This window comes from Cordyceps javanica, chromosome 3 (genome assembly GCF_051103115.1).
Source record: "Cordyceps javanica chromosome 3, complete sequence".
NCBI lineage: Eukaryota > Fungi > Ascomycota > Sordariomycetes > Hypocreales > Cordycipitaceae > Cordyceps > Cordyceps javanica.
Window position 1 is genome coordinate 936623 of NC_139297.1, and position 20054 is coordinate 956676.

General features: G+C 56.3%; 6 protein-coding genes across 6 annotated transcripts; 3 read left to right on the plus strand and 3 right to left on the minus strand.

Annotated features, from left to right (window-relative positions):
- Positions 1-149: 149 nt before the first annotated feature.
- On the minus strand, positions 150-2223 carry V2A60_004503 (uncharacterized protein; the record flags this gene model as incomplete). Its single annotated transcript, XM_083255822.1, has 2 exons — positions 150-911; positions 1084-2223. The coding sequence occupies 2 exons, from the start codon at positions 2221-2223 to the stop codon at positions 150-152; spliced, it is 1902 nt and encodes a 633-aa protein (XP_083111948.1).
- A 2319-nt stretch (positions 2224-4542) lies between these two features.
- V2A60_004504 (proteasome regulatory particle lid subunit RPN3) lies at positions 4543-6417 on the plus strand (the record flags this gene model as incomplete). Its single annotated transcript, XM_083255823.1, has 3 exons — positions 4543-4807; positions 4891-6209; positions 6274-6417. 3 exons carry the CDS (start codon positions 4543-4545, stop codon positions 6415-6417), a joined length of 1728 nt encoding a protein of 575 aa, XP_083111949.1.
- A 717-nt stretch (positions 6418-7134) lies between these two features.
- Positions 7135-9095, plus strand: V2A60_004505 (acyl-CoA N-acyltransferase; the record flags this gene model as incomplete). Its single annotated transcript, XM_083255824.1, has 3 exons — positions 7135-7949; positions 8043-8190; positions 8244-9095. The coding sequence occupies 3 exons, from the start codon at positions 7135-7137 to the stop codon at positions 9093-9095; spliced, it is 1815 nt and encodes a 604-aa protein (XP_083111950.1).
- Positions 9096-9449: 354 nt separating this feature from the next.
- On the minus strand, positions 9450-11691 carry V2A60_004506 (uncharacterized protein; the record flags this gene model as incomplete). The annotated part of the gene is made up of 3 exons (XM_083255825.1): positions 9450-9742; positions 9927-10893; positions 11017-11691. The coding sequence occupies 3 exons, from the start codon at positions 11689-11691 to the stop codon at positions 9450-9452; spliced, it is 1935 nt and encodes a 644-aa protein (XP_083111951.1).
- A 1522-nt stretch (positions 11692-13213) lies between these two features.
- V2A60_004507 (ClpP/crotonase-like domain-containing protein) lies at positions 13214-14341 on the plus strand (the record flags this gene model as incomplete). The annotated part of the gene is made up of 2 exons (XM_083255826.1): positions 13214-13638; positions 13765-14341. 2 exons carry the CDS (start codon positions 13214-13216, stop codon positions 14339-14341), a joined length of 1002 nt encoding a protein of 333 aa, XP_083111952.1.
- Positions 14342-14597: 256 nt separating this feature from the next.
- Positions 14598-18544, minus strand: V2A60_004508 (ubiquitin-specific protease UBP2; the record flags this gene model as incomplete). Its single annotated transcript, XM_083255827.1, has 3 exons — positions 14598-16432; positions 16480-18348; positions 18403-18544. The coding sequence occupies 3 exons, from the start codon at positions 18542-18544 to the stop codon at positions 14598-14600; spliced, it is 3846 nt and encodes a 1281-aa protein (XP_083111953.1).
- Between the last annotated feature and the right edge of the window lie 1510 nt (positions 18545-20054).

A 20054-nucleotide genomic window follows, 5' to 3' on the forward strand; every position in this document is an offset into this window, starting at 1 on the left:
TCTACAAGTCATCTGCTCCAACGGAATCCCTGCCACATCTCTATATGCACATGCAAGGCTCCCCCCCTTTTTATTTTGTACTACATGTTGATACAAAAAGTGCGCAAGAGAAAAAAAAAGGGGGACAATCAGATTTCCCCCATTCCTCTCTACAGCTCCCTGAGCGCAACGTAGCACTGCCGCGGCTTGTTGGTCAGGACCTGGACGGCGTCGTAGCTCGACAGCGCGGGCGGGCAGGGCAGCAGCTCAAACTGCCAGACCAGCAGCGTGAGCAGCTGCCTGAACTGGACGTAGACCATTCTGCGGCCGAAGCAGCTGCGCGGGCCGAGTCCGAACGGAATGGTCGGGTACGCTTCCGGGTCAAACTCTTCCTCCTCCTCCTCCTCCTGCTGCTGCTGCCCGTTCTTTCCGGTAGCCAGCCACCGTCGCGGGTCAAAATCGCCCATCGTGCTCACACCATCATCGTCGTCCTTGTCGACGCCGCGCATGCGGTAGCAGCCCGCGTCCGGGCGGTCCGCCAGCGCCCTGCGGGCGGTGTCGCTGCGGCGGGCCTCGGCGATGGGCAGGTTGGGGGCCGTGTAGCCGGGCCCCTTGTTGACGAGCACGACGGTGGTGCCGCGCGGGATGGGGTGGCCGAGCACGACCGTGTCGGTCGTGGCCTGCCGGTCCGTCATGGCCGCGGCGTGGGCGAGGCGCAGAATCTCCTCAATGGTGGCGCGCAGGAACGGCACCGGCCGCGCCGTGATCTCCTCGTGCGTCGGGAAGCGGCCCGCCGCGGCCGCTTCCGCGTGCGCCGCGCGGAGTCGCGCCCGCAGCGTCGTCTGGTGCGCCGCGTGGTCGGCGAGGAACTTGACGCCCCACGCGAGGACGTTGGCCGACGTCTCGTGGCCGCCGGTCACGAAGCCGAACATCTAGGGAGCGGGTGTTAATGCGTGTAAGTAGGCATACGTTTGGCGAATCAGTTTTTTCAATTTGGCATTTTGATGCACACACACACACACACACATACATATACATTCTTATACATGCGTATACATGCATGCAGACACGCGCCTAGGGAACAAACAGAAAGAGAAAACTTACTTCATCCTTAATCACATCGGACCAGTAGACGGGCTCGCGCTTTTCCTTTGCGGCCAGCGCCCGCTCGCGGTGGAGAATCAGGTCCAGCGCGCACTTGAGCTTCGAGTAGCTGCCGGCGGTGGCGGCCGTGTCGTTGTCATCGTCTTCGAGGCCGACGTCGTCGAGCCGGCGGACGGCCTTGTCGACCTGCTCGCGGATGAAGCGATCCTTGAGGGCGCGCAGGCGGCGCACGCGCGGGAACCAGGCCAGCACGCGCCAGGCAATGTCGGGAAAGCCCGTGACGGCGACGGTGGGTATGTTCTCGGTGGTGCGCAGCACGGCGTCCATGGCCGGGGGCAGCGGCGCGTGGGGGAACTCGACGGGCCGGTCCGGGGCGGCGCCGGGGCCGGCGACGGCGGTTGCGGCGCCGAGGGCGCGCAGCAGGCGGAGCTGCTCGGCGAGGGCGCGCTCGTCGGTGCCGTCGCCGTAGGCAAAGTCGTAGAGGGCGTCGAGGGTGGCGTGGCTGAGGTCGCGGGCGGCGGCAAAGGGGCGGGCGGTGCCGGCGAGGCGGCGCTTGAGGCGCCAGAGCTCGAGGAGGCGGCAGGCGCCGGCGTACATGTTGGGGGCGGCGACGCCGTGGAGGAAGGCCGTGCTCATGACGTCGTGGAGGAGGCGGCGGCGGGCGGCCCAGGCGGGGCCGGTCTTGAGGCAGGCGTGGAAGCCGGGCATCTCGCCGCGCAGCAGGGCGATGGCGAGGTCGGAGCGGTCAAACTCGCGGGCGCGGCGGGCGAGGATGTCCTGGGCCTCGCGGAAGTCGGAGACGACGACAAAGGGCCGCGCAAAGGGCACGAGGAAGACCTGGTAGACGGGGCTGCCGTGGCGCGCGCCCTGCCGCACCACCCACTCGCTGATGTTGTCGGGCATCTCGCGCTGGATGGCCATGACGTCGCCCAGCAGCGACCGCGTCGCCGCCGCGTTGTGCGGGATCCCCGGCAGCGCCCGCGGGAGGAGCCGCTGCCGGAGCGCGTAGAGGAGCGCGATGCCGACGAGCGCGGCGAGGGTGACCGCCTGGCAGGCCGAGGCCGAGGGCAGCGCCGAGGAGGCGGTGGCGGCAGCGGCGGCGGCGGCGGCCGGCACGAGGCTGGCCATGTGGAGAGCCATGATGGTGCGCCGGATCGCCAATGTCTGAACCGGCGGGCAGATGGTGATGGTGGTGGTGTGGGATCACGCAGCGTGCCAATCTTGGGGTGGCATTTATGTGAAGAAGGTGGCCATTGGGATACGTCCCTTTGCAAAGGAGAAGAAGAAGAAGAAGAAGAAGAAGAAGAAAAAGGAAAAGAGGAAAATGGGCGTAGTGAGACTGAGAATCGATATGAGAAAAGGAGGGTTGGGTTTCCTCGGTTCGGCGGGCTTTTGATAATACCCGCAGGCCCAGAGCAACGAGCAAACCGAATTGGACGGATTGCGAATACTATTCCGGTGGTGGGGGGGGGGGGGCCAGCCACGTTTAGTTCTGGTGCCAAGTACTAATAGTCTATAGATGGGTTCAACATGTGGAGGGCGATGCCTAATTGTCCGATACCCTGGTTCGGGACGGATAAGATGGAAAGAGGGACAGATTACGCAAAAGCATGATAGTACTCTGTACTCTGTAAGTAGAGTGTGAGCAAAGGTGGATAGGTGGCTGATATGGGGGGAGGGTTGGAATTCGCCGTGCTTCATAGTATACGCGTATCGGTGGCATGCTGTGGGGAAGAGACTATTCGCATGGCAAGGACTTTTGGCTTGTGTTTGGTTGCGCGGTTGGATGCGAGAGTTTGGATGGATACGATGGGATCGCTTCGCGGATACTTGGCACCGGGCAATGATCAAGGGGATGGATGGTGGCGCATTTGATGAATCCTGAGCAGAATGTGCATGTGCCGAAATGGGCTGACGGCAAAGACAATGATTGGCCGCGCAGGGGACACGACTGCCGGTGAGATGAGCCGTGGAACTAATTCGTGCATCTATATCAAGGACATGTCCGGCAAGCCATGGTTCTGAGCCCAAGGGGGAAAAAAAGTGCTGTTACTGATGCGATGGTTACTCAGGTAGTTGTGGGATTGAGAAGAATAGGGTAGCGAGGAACATGTATGGGAGTGGTGTTGTTGACATGATGATAATGAGAAAAGAAAAGACATGGCCGCATTCATGTGCGGATGCAGTTATTTTGTAAGAATTATCCAAGCATTTCAGGGATCAATAGATCATGTACGGATAATTTGCAGCGAATTGAAGAGATCGATGCAGAGTCTACGGTGACGATGGCATTTCCTGTACGGAACCGTACGGATGGATCTGCCTGTATTCAGCAGTTCTGCGAGCTTCTTAAATACCTAATGAATACGTGATTTATACACAATTAATACTTGATCAAAATACCCAATCAAGGACTCATTTATGCCTATCTAGGTAATGCCTAATCATCTCCCTTCCAAGAGTCGCCATCGCCAACTGCATGCATTGTCTGTACCGAGTTCCGGTGCGGCTCCGGTGATGCATGCACTACAAGTGACTTGCCCCTCCAAGTATACTGTAGTACTTACCTACTTACCTATGATACAGCGTCATAGATAGGTACAACACTACGAGCTATTCCTCGCAACCGCCAAAAGGTGCTGAAAATGTTGACTTGGATTTCTCTTTAATTTTTTGCCTTTATTGATTCTCTTTTTCAATTTTTTTTCTTCCTTCTTTTATCCTTTTATTTTCTTCTCGAATCGACATTTCAACGTGTGCCTACTGTGCTCGTCGGCGGCTTGGCCTTTTCCTTTTGCTTAGATAAGCATGACAAGTACCTCCGTACCTACGACACTTCTGCTTGCCTGCCTGCCACGCATGCCTCTGTCGCCTAGAGCCGACCTATTTGGCAGACGACCAGTACTTTGTCCGTTAAGTTATCAACCTACAAACAGATTACAGTGGGTGTAGGTGCCTTTTACTGCTTTTGGCCCGTGCTCCACTGTCCCTCTCCCCAAGCTCGAACCTTCTCCAGCACGACAACGCCGCCCTCAAACCATCTTGGCCATCTCCATCGCCATTTACCAACCCTCAACAGCCGTCGCAGCAGATTGCATCTCACACTCCCTGCCACGCCAATTACCCGTCGGCGCCATTTCACGCGCATCCTCTGTTCATACCAGCTGCCTTTGCGCCCGCTCACCGCAGCACGCACCGTTTTTTTTTTCTGCCTCGCCACGGCCACACACCACGCACGACCTTGCTGCCCAGGCCACCCCAACGCTGACGCTGCCTTGCGAGCCTGAACCCTCCTACCCGTAAGCGCGCCCGCCTCGTTCGCATCACGAGCGCTGTCTGGCTCTTTCTCCTATCACCGAAAGAAACAGTCACCCGCGCCTCAAACCGCCTCCGCCCTGTTTCGCCGCATTCCGCTGCATCGCGCCCTTCTTTCCATCCGATTTGAGCTACGCAAGCGCCATGCCCAGCAAGACGCCACCCGGCAACGGCAAAAAGCCCGTCCAAAACGGCCTTCGCAAAGATAGCGAGATCAAGGACGCCAGCAAGTCCAAAGGCAAGAAATCTGCCAAGGATGGCGATGACGAGATGACTGTTGTAGTCCCCCCCTCCAAGGGCAGCAAGACTTCCGCTACCCGCGCTGCCGACGCCGACGGCGATGTGGCCATGGGCGGCGGCGATGACGATGCCGCCGACCAGGTCGACCCTACTGAGCAGACTGTCACAGGTAAGTCGCCAACCATCATCACAATCTACCTTTCGCGTCTCATGGGAAACTCCACATGTCTAACCCTGCCCTTCTCACTCCAGATATCAAGAGCAACTTTGCCCTGCTAGACCGCGCCGTCGCCCTCTTCGACGCTAGATTCTCCCTCCGAGCTCTTCGATCCATCTCTCTGCTCCGAAAACGCCTCAACCCCGACGTCATTTCCCAGGCCATCGTCGACACCTTCCCCGCCACCGTCGCCTCCGGAAACGTCGCCAAGTCTCTGCTCGCTGCCGTCGGCCGCGAGAGTATCCCCCTCAAGGCTCTCAGCGAGATGGACATTGATTCCGACTCCAAGCCTACCAAGAACGGTTCCAAGAAGGAGACCAAGGAAATCATTCCCGAAATCGACGTCTTCCTCGGCATCCTCGTACAGGTGTACCTCTTTGATACCAAACAGTATCAAAGCGGTGCCGCCTTTTCCGAGCAGCTCGTGGAACGTGTGCAGTCGCTCAACCGCCGTACCCTAGACTCGCTCTCCTCCAAGGTCTACTTCTACTACTCCATCTTCTGCGAGCACATCGCCCCTCTGCCTCCCTCACCAGAGTCTCCCATTGTCGCCATCCGCCCGACCCTGCTCTCGGCGCTCCGCACAGCCGTCCTGCGCAAGGATATCGATACGCAGGCTTCCGTCATTGTGCTGCTGCTGAGAAACTACCTCCTAACCTCTCACATCAACCAGGCCGATCTCCTGGTATCCCACACTCAGTTCCCCGAAAATGCCGTCAACAATCAGGTTGCCCGATTCCTGTACTACCTTGGCCGTATCCGTGCCATCCAGCTGCGATACACCGAAGCCCACGAGCACCTAACAGCTGCCACCCGTAAGGCGCCGTCCAGCAACTGTGCCGTTGGTTTCTCCCAGACCGCCACCAAGCTGCTCATGGTCGTCGAGCTGCTCATGGGAGACATTCCCGACCGCGCCACCTTCCGCCAGCCTGCTCTCGAGGATGCTCTGCACCCATACTTTCTGCTGGTCCAGGCCGTTCGCGTCGGTAACCTTGAGGAGTTCGAGATTGCCATCGCTGATCATGCCGATACGTTCCGTCGCGACGGCACCTATTCTCTCATCCTACGTCTGAGACAAAACGTCATCAAGACTGGCATCCGCATGATGTCGCTGTCGTACTCGCGCATCTCTCTGCGTGACATTTGTATCCGTCTGCACCTCGGAAGTGAGGAGAGTGCCGAGTACATTGTCGCCAAGGCTATCCGCGACGGCGTCATCGAGGCCACTCTGGATCGCGAACACGGCTACATGAAGAGCAAGGAAGTCGGTGATGTGTACGCTACCAGAGAGCCCGGCGAGGCCTTTCATGATCGTATCCGGGCGTGCCTCGCACTCCACGATGAGAGCGTCAAGGTAAGAAAGAGACCCCATCACTACTCAAGACACCATTGCATAACAACAACTGACAACACTGTAGGCTATGCAGTTCCCCATGAACCAGCACCGTCTCGAGCTAAAGAACGCGCAAGAAGCTCGAGAACGTGAGCGCGAGATGGCTAAAGAAATCCAAGAGGGGGACTTGGACGACGATGATCTAGGCGGCGATTTCGACGGAATTTAGTCGTGTGCAATTGTTATTGCATGCCTCAATACAGTAGCCTAGATTAGGGTTCCCTGCATGCTCCATGTCCTTGTACATGCAGTGGTGAAGCGTGGAGAGGACAGAAGGCAGCGGATGTCTTCACACTTGTACTACATATTGTCATTGTTGATTCGATTCAACTAGAGGCGCGTTGGAGGAGAGGTAGAGGCAGCAATACAAGATATCAAGTTAATCATTTGTCATGAACTACGGCGTACCAGTACAGCGTAGCTGAATCGATCGGATGAGATGGAGTCGCACCTTCCCGATCCCGCGATAAACACCAGCACGTGACGCGCCATAGTAATGCCAGAACCCCATGAGAAGGCGGCGCGGCCTCGATTCGCGTTCTCGCCATGTACGTCCATATTCTGAATCCTACAATCGAGCCTCTTACCACAGACAATTCTGGCATCTGTCCAGCCAACCGCGAGCGCACCCGATCGTCAACAACAGCGCAGGCTTGTATAGGCCACCAATTCCACCCCCCACACCACCAGCTACGTTGTCCCAGGAGAGCACCAGTCAGAGGACCGTAAAATACGTTCGCCCGCCTGTCCGGCCACCCAAATCGCTCTCCACCGCCCGCCCAATTTGGGCATCGGTTGTCGTCAACCTCTGGATTTTGCCGAGTTTAAAAAAAAAGATACAAACGACCCCTGCGCCCCCCCGCCATTCTTACGAGGCTGTAAGAATATGCCACCCAAGCGAAGACGACCCGGAGAAGCAGCACCGGCAACGCAGCCAGCGACAAGTAACCTTAATCCCAGCGTGCAGTCACCAGTCGTCACGCGTGCCGCCACGCGCCAGACGCCAATCTACCCTCCGTCGATTCCGATCACCAGCCCGCCCAAAACGACTGTCGTCGCTGCAGCTCCCGTCGCGACGCCCGTGCCTCTTCCAATCGTTCCCGGCCAGGCACCCTCGCCGCCCAAACTTGGCGGTGTGTGGCCCAGGAGCTCTCCCGTCACACGCGTGCCTCCGCCGCCCGTGCCGTCGGCCCCTGGACCAGCACAGCTCGAGTCGTCACCGCCTCCCAGCAGAAACGCCCGTGCAATGGGCGCTGATACGGGAAAGGAGAATGCGCGGCCATCAGGCTTTGGCACACCGGAGACTACATATCACGTCGCGTTTCCGCACCAGCAGGGAAGGCTGTCCACGTCGTCACTTGTCAACCATCACGGCTACCTCGCCACCGCGTCTCGGACAGAAATGGCCTCGAGCCCCTCGACAGTCACTCCCGTGCTGCCTCCCAAGCCACCGACGCTTGCTGCAGCCGGCAAACCGCCTCTCAGCGCCGATCGCAACATTGACAAGGTGGTCTTCGGCAATCTTTGTTTCAAGACATGGTATCCGAGCTATTACGGGAAGGAAGTACTTGGTGACACCTCTGGAAATGCTAGAAATGGCACCAAAGATCATGCCACCGAGGCGGGCAAGAACCACGGCAAGAAGGAGCGCGAGCAACCCCCCATGCTTGAGAGACTCTATGTTTGTCCGAGCTGCTTCAAGTACGCCAAAGAACTGGTGGCTTGGTGGGGTCACGTACGGTCTTGCGAGCTCAAAGGACGTGTGCCTGGTAAGCGGATATATACTCATCCCAGAGGCCGCCGTAAGATTCGCGTAGCGCACGACGGCAAAGGACCTGGCCCGAAGAAGCGCCGGGGTGACGGCGGAATGCGATATACGGAGCAAATAGTGCAGGATGAAGGCGAATGGAGTGTTTGGGAGGTGGACGGAGAAGTCGATGGTGTGAGTGACCATGAGTTCCTATACAAGCTCCAACCTCGTGCTAATGGCTGCAGTTGTTTTGTCAAAACTTGTCGCTTTTTGCCAAGCTATTCCTTGACAACAAGTCTGTATTTTTTGACGTGACGGGCTTCAACTATTTTTTATTGGTGTACACGCCACCGTTCAAGCCTCCCGTGGGTAACGAGGTCCCTGAGGCGCCCGTCCCCCAAGTCACGGGGTTCTTTTCCAAAGAAAAGATGTCTTGGGATAACAACAATTTGGCATGCATATTGGTGTTTCCGCCATGGCAACGAAAGGGCCTGGGAGCGCTCCTCATGGGTATCTCGTACGAAATCTCGAGGCGAGAAGGCATACTCGGCGGACCGGAGAAGCCCATTTCGGATCTCGGCAAGAAGGGCTACAAGCGGTTTTGGTCGGGCGAGATTGCCCGATGGCTGCTGGGTCTCGAAGTGCCACAAATTCCACCGCCCGGCATGGAGCTCATGGTAGACGTCAACGACTGCAGCGATGCCACGTGGATTACACCCGAGGACTGCCTTGGTGTCCTGCGCGATATGGGTCTCTTGGAAGACGCCGGTGTCGGCCCGGGCAAACCCATCAAGCGAGAAGACACCGACGAGGCCGAGGGCGATGAGGAGGCAGCCAAGGTCGAGGAGGCGAACAATCACGAGCACGCCGAGGAAAAGACGAAGAAGAAGAAGCACGCAACCCCGGTGCCGCCACCGCTAGCGCCCAAGTCGCCTGTGCACCTGGAGCTGGGTAAGCCGGTCCCACGCGTGCGTGTCGATAAAGAGCAGATCAGACGCTATGTCACGCAGCACCGGATCAGCCTAGAGAAGACGTGCGACCCTGCTGGGTTTGCAGAGGGCTACGCATTGAAGACGCAGGTTGAAATGGTTGAATGAGGCGGTCATGCGATTGTACCTGGAGAGCGTTGTTTGACTCGATGGAGTTTTTTTCTTCTTATATATTTATATTTTTGTTTGCGGCTTCGATATGGCGTTGAGTGGATTGATATTGATACCCCCGATTTTCCATGATTTGGAGTCTTTTTTTTTTTTTTTTTTTTTTGGCTTCGTTGCGCGTTGCAGATGCACGCACTGGTGGGAAGATGATGTGATATGAATATAATTGATATTGAGAAAACTTGTATGTGGCTTGCCATCTATTGTAAAAAAAGAAAGAAAAAGATTGTGCATTATAGTATTTATATTATGTCATGACATCGTGTCCATGTTGTTCATGTCAAAAAAGTTCCTTCATTCATGTCGTATCGTGCGTTTGCGAGGCGGCGGCGGCGCCTGTACTTCCGGGACTTGTGTCATACCGCCGTCCGTGTCTGGGCTCTGCGGCACTGCGAGCTTGTGCGAGCACTGCTGCTGGTGCTGGTGCTGCTGGTGCTGCGGCGGCGGCGGAATCCATCGCGCCGACGAGGACGTGCTCATGCCCTCGTCGGCCGAGGCCGCGTCGGTCTGACGATGGTTGAGGACGTTGTCGATGCGCAGCCGGGGTGGGCCCGAGTTGAGACCTTGGCCGTTTTTGGGCGGGCCGGCTGAAAACCGCAGATTAGTTTTCTGAACTTGTTTTCCATGCACTTTTTCTTGTTTCGTAGTATGCTTTTTCTCCCCCTTTCCTCTGTATTTTATGATGGAGGAAGAAGAAGAAGAAGAAGAAGAAGAAGAAGAAGAAGAAGAAGAAGAAACTAGAGACGGCGCGGGGGGCAAAGGCACACTTACATAGAATTAGAGAAAAGAGCTTGACAATGACGGGCCCCCAGACGGTCATGGCAATGATTTGACCGTATGACCAGCGGTTGGCCTGGAAGCTGTCGTTGCTGATGACCTTGGTCAGCGAGACGAGGTAGAGGATGTTGATGATGAGGTAGGCAAACTCGAGGCCATGCCAGAACCAGGCGGACCAGCGCACCCAGTGGCGCTTGAGCGGGCCGTCGGGCCAGCGGCCGAGGCCGTGTGCGCCGACGGTCCAGTGTCGGGTGCGGCGGTGCGTGCGCAGCGTCCAGGCGAGCTGGTCGGCGCTGAGGGCGATGATGGCGACGGTGTCGAGCACGAGGAACACGAGCTTGTAGACGAGCGGGTGCGGGAAGAAGGTGAGGGTGAGGCCGTCGACGCCGGCGCTGCTCGCGCAGTAGGTGCGGGGGCTGGGGTTGCCGCCGCAGGCGTCGACGGCGTGCTGGCCGCGGAAGAGGTCGACGCTGCCGCGGAACGAGATGCGCTGCGTGGTGGCGACGATGGCGAGCAGGTACTCGGTGCAGAAGCCGAGGAACGTGTGCCAGTTGCGGATGCCCTCGTTGTGGAGGCAGATCTGGACGAGGAACATGGGCAGGACGCCGTTCTGGGAGACGTGGAAGGCGACGGCGCCGTTGACGACGATCTCGCCCCAAAAGGTGCCCTCCTGCGAGTTGACGACGATGGCGAGGATGGAGGCGATCTGCACGGCGAAGACGAACCAGCACTGCGCCTCCTGGAACTCGACGAGCGTGGCGGCGATGGCGATGCTCGTGCGCGACAGCGCCGACGAGTCCTTCCACAGCATCGACTCGATGCGCGTGAGCCGCCGCACGAGGCGCTCCGAGGCGGGCCGCTTGGCGGGCTTCTGCGAGTAGCCGACCCAAAAGGTGAAGATTTTGAGGAAAACGTAGAGCGAGGCGGAGAAGACGACCTGCAGGATGTACGAGATGAGGACCTAGCGCAGCGAGGATTGGACTGTTAGAGAACGTGGTGGTGAGGCCAAAAAAAGGTAATCTGTTTTTCTGTTTTTGTGTGTAAAGGGGCGCGTGCTTGTGCATGTGTATATATGTAGACTTACACCGGGGCCAAAGATGTCGGGATTGATCTCGGCGCGCAGTTCGGGGCAAAAGTTGTCCATGGCGGCAAAGATGGCGCCCGAGGACGAGTTGCGCGAGAGCGCGGTGACGGACGGGTCGCACGGGACGGAGAGCTGGTCCTGGACGCACGAGTCGACGGCGCAGGCGGCAAAGGACTCGAGCACCGGCCGGGCCTGGAAGGCGGCCAGGGTGCCGCCGCCGGGACCCATGAGGGCGCTGGCGTTGCGCTCGGCCTCGGCGCCGGCGTAGTAGGCGCCGACGTCGCGCGTCCAGTAGGCGATGGAGGCGAGGGCGACGCAGTTGTAAAAGGTCTCAAAGGAGCCAAAGTAGAGGGCCGTGTCGTTGCACGCCGCGGGGCAGTCGGGCACGCCCCCGCCGCCGACCCGGCAGCCGGACAGGTACAGGTCGACCTGCGGCCCGCCGTCGATGCCGTCCTGGATCAGGTCCCGGAAGGTGAAGTCATCCTTGGTGTAGCCGCCGACCTTGGCGAGGTCGTGGAAGGGGAAAAAGTCCGAGGTGCCGTCGAAGCCCGCGTGGACGAGCACGGTCAGCGGCGAAGGCTGGACGGCCGGGGACGAGGAGGCCGAGAATGACGACGAGACGGTGGCGGCGGCGGCGGCGGCGCGTGAGAAGGACGGCGCAAAGGTGGTTGTCATATCAGCGGGTTACTCTTCTCTCGAATTGGGGTATGCCCAGCTTTGGAAATGCTGCCGCTGCGGCTGCCGCACTTGATTGCCAATCCAAACGTGCCACGTTGAACACACGTGCTGCATTTCCGAGATCAGCCACGGATTTGAAGTGATTGAAGCTTATTTTTGGTGCGCCGTCAGTCCACCGCCGAAAGTGAAAGCCTTTTCAGCCAACAATGGTCGTTTGCCAGGCTTGGCCCTGAGAATGCGTAAGGCTCCAGGACTTTGAGTGAGGTCAAGGGCGAAGATTTCTACCAAAGCCCGCTCCGAGGCTCTACTAACGAGGTTGAGTGAGACTGGGATAACGTGATGAACGAGCCATTGAGCAGCGATAATTTGGTGCGGAGCCACCAGGCGCTCCGTTAGCCTCAGCACCCGCCCGGGCGGAGCTTGGCATCAGCTTTCGGAGAGGGGGGGGGGCGGGGGGTCGGTGGCTGGCATTGTCGGGGGTCATGAGTCGTGAGCGTTGATTATTTGGGAGGTTGAATGCGAGGATCGGCTGTTGCGAGCAATTCGAGATGGGAAATCGAGAGGAAAGGGAAGATATCGCGAGTCGAAAACATGTAAGTCGCGTTTGGTGGATTGGAAATAAGCTTTTGGAGAGGCGCAGCTTGGCTGAAAGCCCCGGTTTATTGTTTATTATCAGTACTGGTACACGTCTTGGGCGGCATAAAAAATAATGGTAGCCATGCAAAGGTGTGCATTTTTGCTAATTTTATGCAAGCAGCTGGCAAAGAGTGGGGGTGCCAGCTGGCAGCATATCAGTATAGTATGGCTTGATATGAGCAAACGGAGAGAGGTCCTCCATACTCTGCTGATAGGGATCAGATGAAGGGTATTATTATCTCGTGCTGTTTCTCCACACGCCAGAAAAAAAAAAGAAAGAGAAAGAGAGAAGAGAATTGGTAGGAGTAAGACGAAGAAAAGAAGAAAAAATGTCAATGAATAAATAAACATGGGCAAACCTTGTAAAAACAAAAGGCCTCGAGCATACGGAGTACATAGTCAAGCTGTTGGCTGTTGGCACTTACCAGTACCAATAACAATGCAGGGCTTAGACCGAGGTGTCAACGACAAGGCTGACAACTGGAAAGGGACAAAGGCATTGAAAAAAAATCATCTCAGTGCCAACACGCAATGCAAAAACAGCTCGGCTCAGCATCTCTTCCCAAAAACCACCCACTCGCGGCTCGCCCCCATTTGGCCCAATTGGCCCAATTGGCCCAATTGGCCCGACGTAAGCCGACCGCCGACGTCACCTTACGCCGAAGCTCTTTAGCTCTGCTTGTTTGTTCTCACTCTGCAACAACCTCCAGACCCCGGCCTTTCCATCCCGCAACATTCATTCTCTCACCAAACCCGCCGCCCTTCTACCTGTGCTTTTTTTTCTTTTTTTGCTCAATCCTCACCCAATTTCTTAGGAAGCAGCAGCAGCAGCAGCAGCAACAGCTCTCTCTTTTCCAAAACTCGGCCTCTCCCGCGAAAAAAGATGGCTCCCCGACTTCCCCGCGCGGCGGCGGCCGCCACCACCTCCACGGCCACCTACTTCCTCGTCCGTCCCTCCGCCGCCGCAGTCTCCGGACGCGCCTCGCTGCGCCTCTACTCGGCCCGGGCCGAGGAGCCCCTGATCCGCGTCGCCAACCTGCCCGCCGGCACCGCCACCACGGGTCACATCCGCGTCCTCGAGCTCAACCGCGCCAAGGCCCGCAACGCAATCTCCAAGGGTCTGCTCGCCGCCCTGCGCGCCGAGGTCGACGCCGTCCACGCCCAGTACGGCCCGGCCGGTGAGGAGCTGCCCGCCGCGAGCGCCGCCGAGGGCGGGCCCACCCGCGCGCTCGTCATCGCTAGCGCCGTCGACTCGTGCTTCTGCGCCGGCGCGGACCTCAAGGAGCGTCGCGGCTTCACCCAAGAAGAGTACGCGCGAAAAGCCCGCCCCCCTTTCCGAGTTGGCCCTTTTTTCTCCCTCTTAACCCCTGAGAGATAAAAAAACCAAATTAAAACAAAAACAAATAAAACAGACGCTAATCTCATCTTTTCTAGAACCAACGAGTTCCTCACCAACCTCCGCGCCACGTTCGCCTCGCTCGCCGACCTCCCCATCCCCACCATCTCCGCCATTTCGTCCATCGCCCTCGGCGGCGGCCTCGAGCTCGCCCTGTCGACGCACTTTCGCGTGCTCTCCTCCAACGCCGCCGTCGGCCTGCCCGAGACGCGCCTCGGCATCATCCCCGGCGCCGGCGGCACCCACCGCCTGACGGGTCTCGTCGGCCTCGGCCGCGCCCGCGACCTCATCCTCACCGGCCGCCGCGTCGCCGCCCCCGAGGCCTACTTCCTCGGCATCGCCGACCGCCTCGTCGAGGTCGTCCCCGAGGACGAGCGCGACGGCGCCGACATCCTGCCCGCCGCCCGCAAGGGCGCCCTCAGCGAGGCCGTCCGCCTCGCCCAGGAGATTTGCGAGGGCGGGCCCGTCGCCATCCGCGCCGCCCTCCAGGCCGTCGCCTGGGCCCGCCCGGACAAGGAGAACGAAATGTACGAGCGCGTCGTCGCCACAGAGGACCGCAACGAGGCCCTCAAGGCCTTCCAGGAGAAGCGCAAGCCCGTCTTCAAGGGGAGGTAAGCCGAGGACAGGCAGGCAAGATACAACACCATGTAATAATATAATGAATGACTGCAAAAATAAAAACAGCACATTGGATGAATGTCGTATTCCGTTACTGAATGCTGCATGCGTGAGAAGAAACTAAAATGCGAATCAAGGATATACCGCTAACAGCAGACACCCGTACTGCCATCTATTATACAATGAAATAATCTTTCATGCACTGACTCAGTACAGAAAGCCAATCCAACCAACGAGAATACCAAATATTCTTCTATGCTGCAGGTTCCGGCGGCGGCGTTAAACCTCCAACTAACCCATCGTCCACAAGCTTGTCGGTCGCCGGCGCGAGGGGCTCTGCGGGCTCTTCCACAGCTGACGCAACGCTCTCCGCTGGCGTGGTTTCCGTCTCGGCGACAAGCTCTGGCACAGGCTCCGATTCCGGTGGTGGCGGCTGCTCGCGCTTAGGCACGTCAACGTACTTGTCCTTGTCCCCGTCTCGAACATAGCACAAAAAGTAGGGCTCGCCACTCGTGCTAAGGGTACGCAAAACCTCCTCAGTATCCTTGTTCTCCTTGACATCCGCGTCGTTGTACCACCGCCACACGTTGTCTTCAAAGTCGCGGATCCAGACCCAGTAGTGGCCAGACATGAGTTGGCCACGATGACAAATGACAGCGTGGAGGCGGTAGGGAATCTCTTTCATTTCGTCATTGTGCGCCGCAATGGTCTGTTCGCATTGTGCCAGCTCGTCCTCCATCATCTGCATGACCTGCCGGTACGTTTCGTAGACGCCAGTGACCTTGGGAATAGGGGCAACCACTTCTTTGGTGGCTGGCTTCGAGGGGGAAATGAGCAGAAAATCATCCTCTACGGGGCCATCAAAGTCAAAAGTTTCCACCTCCACTGGCGTGTCGTCTTGGTCCTCAGCCTGCCCCTCCGCCACGGGTGTGGGCGCAGTGTAGTGCTCAAGTGACCGCAGGTACGAAGGGTTAGCTTCTAACTTGGCATGGTCTGCTTTGATGTCGGCGATGCGCTTCGCCGTGATCCAGTCCTCAACTCGCCGGTGAAACGCTGGCGAATCATGATCTGTATCCATGAATCGATCAAGATAAAGAGTCTCGGGAATGATGACTGGGTTGCCATTCTTGCTACCGTTGGACTGTGTGCGCTGGATCAGCACATGCAGAATCGGCGGCAGAGTCCTGATAGTGGTATATCGAGATAGTTTACTCTCTTCCAGAATTTGCTGATCAAAGTTCTTGCCAAGCGCGTCGTACAATGAGCATGTTCCATTCTCGGCAGGAAACGCTGTAATCGATCTGTCGAAGCTAACTTCATGCTGATATTTATCCTCGTGGAACTTTTTGGTATAGTTGACTGTCGTGACAAAAAAGGTTTCCATCAACCTCTCGAGCTGAATGCCAGTTTTGTCATCGATGGAGCTGGGCCGAATTGCAGCCTGCAAGCGATTAATGATACTACCCATCACTTCCTCAACATCCTGTTGATCGGTGCCCGAGGATCTCTTTTGGCGTTCAAGTGCATTCAACACCTTCTGATCGACGGTCTCGATTACTTCTACATCAGCCATCTCGACATCAGTAGTCTTTGTGTCGAGTGCAGGCGCTGGCTTTTCAGCTGGCTTTTCAACTTGGATATTCTCGTTTGGCTTCGTGGAAACAGTTGCGTCATCCACCATTACGGCATCATCTCCGTTGCCCGCCTCTATCGTGGATGAGATGGCGTTGTCGTCTGGTCCTAGGACCTTCTCGATGCGCTCGTATGAAGGCTCTGAACTTGACTCCTCGTGCTCCACCAAAGTCTTTGTGCTTGATAGACTGGCCGTGTCTAGAGGTACAGTGCCCTGGTTTGCAAAGTTCATTTCAATATCACCCGAGCCGTCTCCGGAAACAGCGACTGACTCTGGAGGGGGCCTAGAGGGGAGTGGCGGAGGCAAGGGACTGCTATGTCGATCACTCGTCTTTTCGCTATTTAACAAAGTGTGGGTTGAAAGCAGAACAGCATTTGCTAAGCGTTGTGAAGGCCTAGTTGCTGTCTTTGTTGACTTTTGTAAAGTTTCAAATAGTGAAGCAAGCTCTTGAGCAACTGCGTGTTGTTAGTACTAGGTAAGCATAAGTCATTTGTGTACCTACAGGCATCTGCAACAACGGCTTCTCCTCTATCCATTTGCATTTTGTTTCCGCCGATTCGGCGTTTCTCAATGGCGTCTTCGGATAAGCCGAGCTTGAGGTCTTCGTAGTCGAAGACGACATCTCGTACAGGCTTGACCGTAAAGAGATATTGCAATAGACTATTGAGGTAGCATGTGTTTCCAATGTTGTCTAAACCGACAGGCAGCGAGAAGTCGACAGGAGCATCAGAGCTTCCGCTACCGAAGCCAGTACCCAAGTCACTCTCATGAGTGAGTTCTATGACTGCTTGTTTCAAAGAAAGAGATGCGGTATGCTCTGCGATTGAGTCAAGGGCGTCTAAATATAGCTTCCTCGCCTCTGGTGTTTGGCATTGCTGGAGCTTGCTACGAGTGGCGGGAGCGGCGTCGGATATAATATTTGATGTGTCGCTGAGGCCAATGACGTGCTTGGCAGTCTCAAGAGACATTTTTTGGTCGGCTTCCATAAGCAGACCTGCCTGATAGTGATCATCTTGGGACTCTGAGGCAATCATCATGAGCACATTCCTAGCGGTGGCGGCCTCGGCAGGCTCATCAGCCAGTTTCTTCCGAAACGCTCGGATGATGGCCTCAGAAGGGTAGTTATTTGGTGGGCTAAGGCCAAAGTAGGCCATTGACTGTGAAATAGTGCTACCATCACCAGCGATTGCTTGCTGCCGTGGCTGACTTTCGTAAACTGATGACTGTGTTACGGCGTACTCGATAAGTAGCTCGTCTTGAGCGTCATTGGCCACGTTCAGAAGAGCGTCAATGAGCTCTTTTCGGGACGAAGGTAGCAGGTCCCACTGCCGCCGGTAAGCGTTGACGATGATTTCTCTGCCTTGCGTGGGCAACACACCGAGAAGCCTATATCTATCAGTGCCGACCAGAGCGTTCGACTCCACATCCTTGACTTCGGCGCATTGCAGTACCCCATGGAGCATTGGAGTGCAAAAAGTAGGCTTTTCGGCAGCTTGTCCGGCTTTGTGTATCAAGCACTGGACCTCTGCTCGGACATCTTCGAGATATGCTCGGTACGTGTTCATTTCGGTGGTTCCTGAAGGGCCATCCGATGGAGCGGCAGGCCGTGGAGTGAAAGAACCTTCATCGACACCATCGTTTTCTTCCACCTTTTCTTGAAATTCGAGTTCTCTGAAGATGGAAAAACATCGCGGACCAAATAGTACAGAGAAACGCTTGTTACGCTTCGATATGCTTCGGACAGTCTCAGCAGTTGATTCCAGCTGATTCTTGAGATACGTATTAAGATTCAGGGGAGCTTGGTACGCCCATTCATCCGTTGCTCCTTCGTATCTGACCGGATCTTGCTGTTTGGCAATGTCAAGCTGTTCTCGAATTGCCTCATGGTCGAGAAGCAGCTTCACCCACCAGCTGTGCATCCTGGGTTCGCTGATCTCCAACGTCATTTGGAAAGTGCAGGGCGCAGCACTGCATACAAAGTTCTCTCTAGCCAGGATAGGGTTATATTTGCAGTGATCACTGGCCATGCTTCCTGCAGAGGCGGATCCCGCCCATGCGAGATGGTGCCATGGGAACATGTTGTCCTGGAGTGGCCAGGCTGCCTGTGAGTGGTGGCAAAGTGATGTCGTATGGTCCTCGTCCCAAGCCATTTTGAAGACGAAATGGAAGTGGCAGTCTAGACATATTGACGAAAGAATATGGGTCGAGCTTGTCGAGTAGCTCTGTTTGCCGTTGATGACCAGCTTGTGAGGGTGATCCCAGGTGTATGGGCTGTCGAATTCGGCGCTTTGGGCTCGGGCTCGGTCGAAGAGGTCGCAGACGGTGAAGCGATTATTGATGAGCTCGTATATCCAGCGACTGGGGTGGCACCCTAGAGTTGTTAGATGTTTTGCTCATCGTGGGATATAGAGCGCGCGGTACCTACCCGTGACTTCTCTTCTTGAGGCAAAGAACTTGGACTTCATGGGAGTTGTGTTGTGTGGCACAAAGTCATTGCCAGAAGTGCCTGGCAGCGTCGCATAATAGCTGCCTGTACTCACCTCCCCTGTCAAGTCAAAATGAGCCATTGTTGCGCCCTTATCCAGCCGCGAGCGCAGCGATGTGCGAAATGTATGCGGGGGGAGATGGGTTCGGTCGTGGGCGTCGTTGCTTGGCTATCTTATGGGGAATCAGGTATTATGCAGCTTGCAAGTGTGAGCCAGCCACACTGCCGCCTATATCGTAGTCGGAATCACAAAACGGTCAGCTACGTCAGCTGCGTAGTTGTGGACAAGCAAAGTGGTGGGCGTAGCAAGTTTGATTGAAGAAGCTGTCGTTCGTAGCTGATTGCAGCACTGAGGGGAGGATGATGGAACGAAACAGGATCGATGACGGCGCGGCATTTGCTGGAACGGAGAAGCAGCTTGCGTATGCCGCCACAGACAGACTGGAGGCTGGATAGCGGCAATGTGATGCAGCTCTGCTGACGCAGCCCTGTGGACGGTCTTGAGTAGAATGTGGTAGATGCGAGGCGTAAGCTTTTGGTTGAGCGAAGCTGCCGAAACAGCTTGGCGCTTCGGTTTGAGTGGCGTGCGTGGCGTGTGTGGCGCTGCTTCCGCCTGCCGGCACCTGGCCTTACAGGGCAGAGCCATCTGTCAACAAAGGGAAGCAAACTAGATTCCAAACTCAAAATGTGACTTAAATGAAGTAATTTTACAATCACAGGAACAGCAAAAGTGTTTGTTCTTGAACTTTTTCATTGCTGCGTGGAGGGATGTTGCAACTATCGAGCCTCGTTTGGTTCGATATCGATGGCTATTGCGTGGCCCGACTTCACCTAGCACGCTGCCTAGCTTCAGTTAGAACACCAGAGAATTACCTGGGTCTGATTCAGAACTTGAATCGGGAATACCATGGCCAGGCATCAAGTTCACACATGTGTCTAGCACACGACTGTAGACGCCACCACAGCCTTGGCCGCGTCGCTCTCACTCGCATGACACACTTACGTATACATTCGGTCGGCTCGGGAACATATGGCAGGTTACATAAGCCTGCCTTTCTTTGTCATGACCAGAGCCTCTCATGTCTTTGATGAAATCGCATCCTCTCCGCTCCGCTCCAGCGAACCTGATGTGTGAGTCAGCCTGTGATCGTGGACGTGTGATTGTACAGTTCCGACCCGGCAACTTAGTATTAGACAGAATGAGTCCAGGCCATTCTAAATATACCAAATAAACGCAAACTACGATACTTACCTATTTCTTGTGGGTAAAGAGCCTTGTAGCCCTCTGCCTCAACCCCGCATTTGAGTAGTTGTCCTCTCGCATCAGGCGACATCAAATATGAATTATTATAGGTGTGAAGAAGAACAGGAAGGAGAAAAATACAAAAGACAAAAGACAACCGCAAGCAGTCTCTATTGAAAATCTCACGCTTTGTAGCTTTTGTTACCTATTTCTATACCCTTCATCTGTGCCACGTACCAATACCCACATACATGCGCCTCGCATGATGCATCTTCACCTGCCGCGCCACTTTCAACCCGTTCCTAGACACTGGACTGATGCTCTGAACCACAGTTCTCCAAATCGGAAA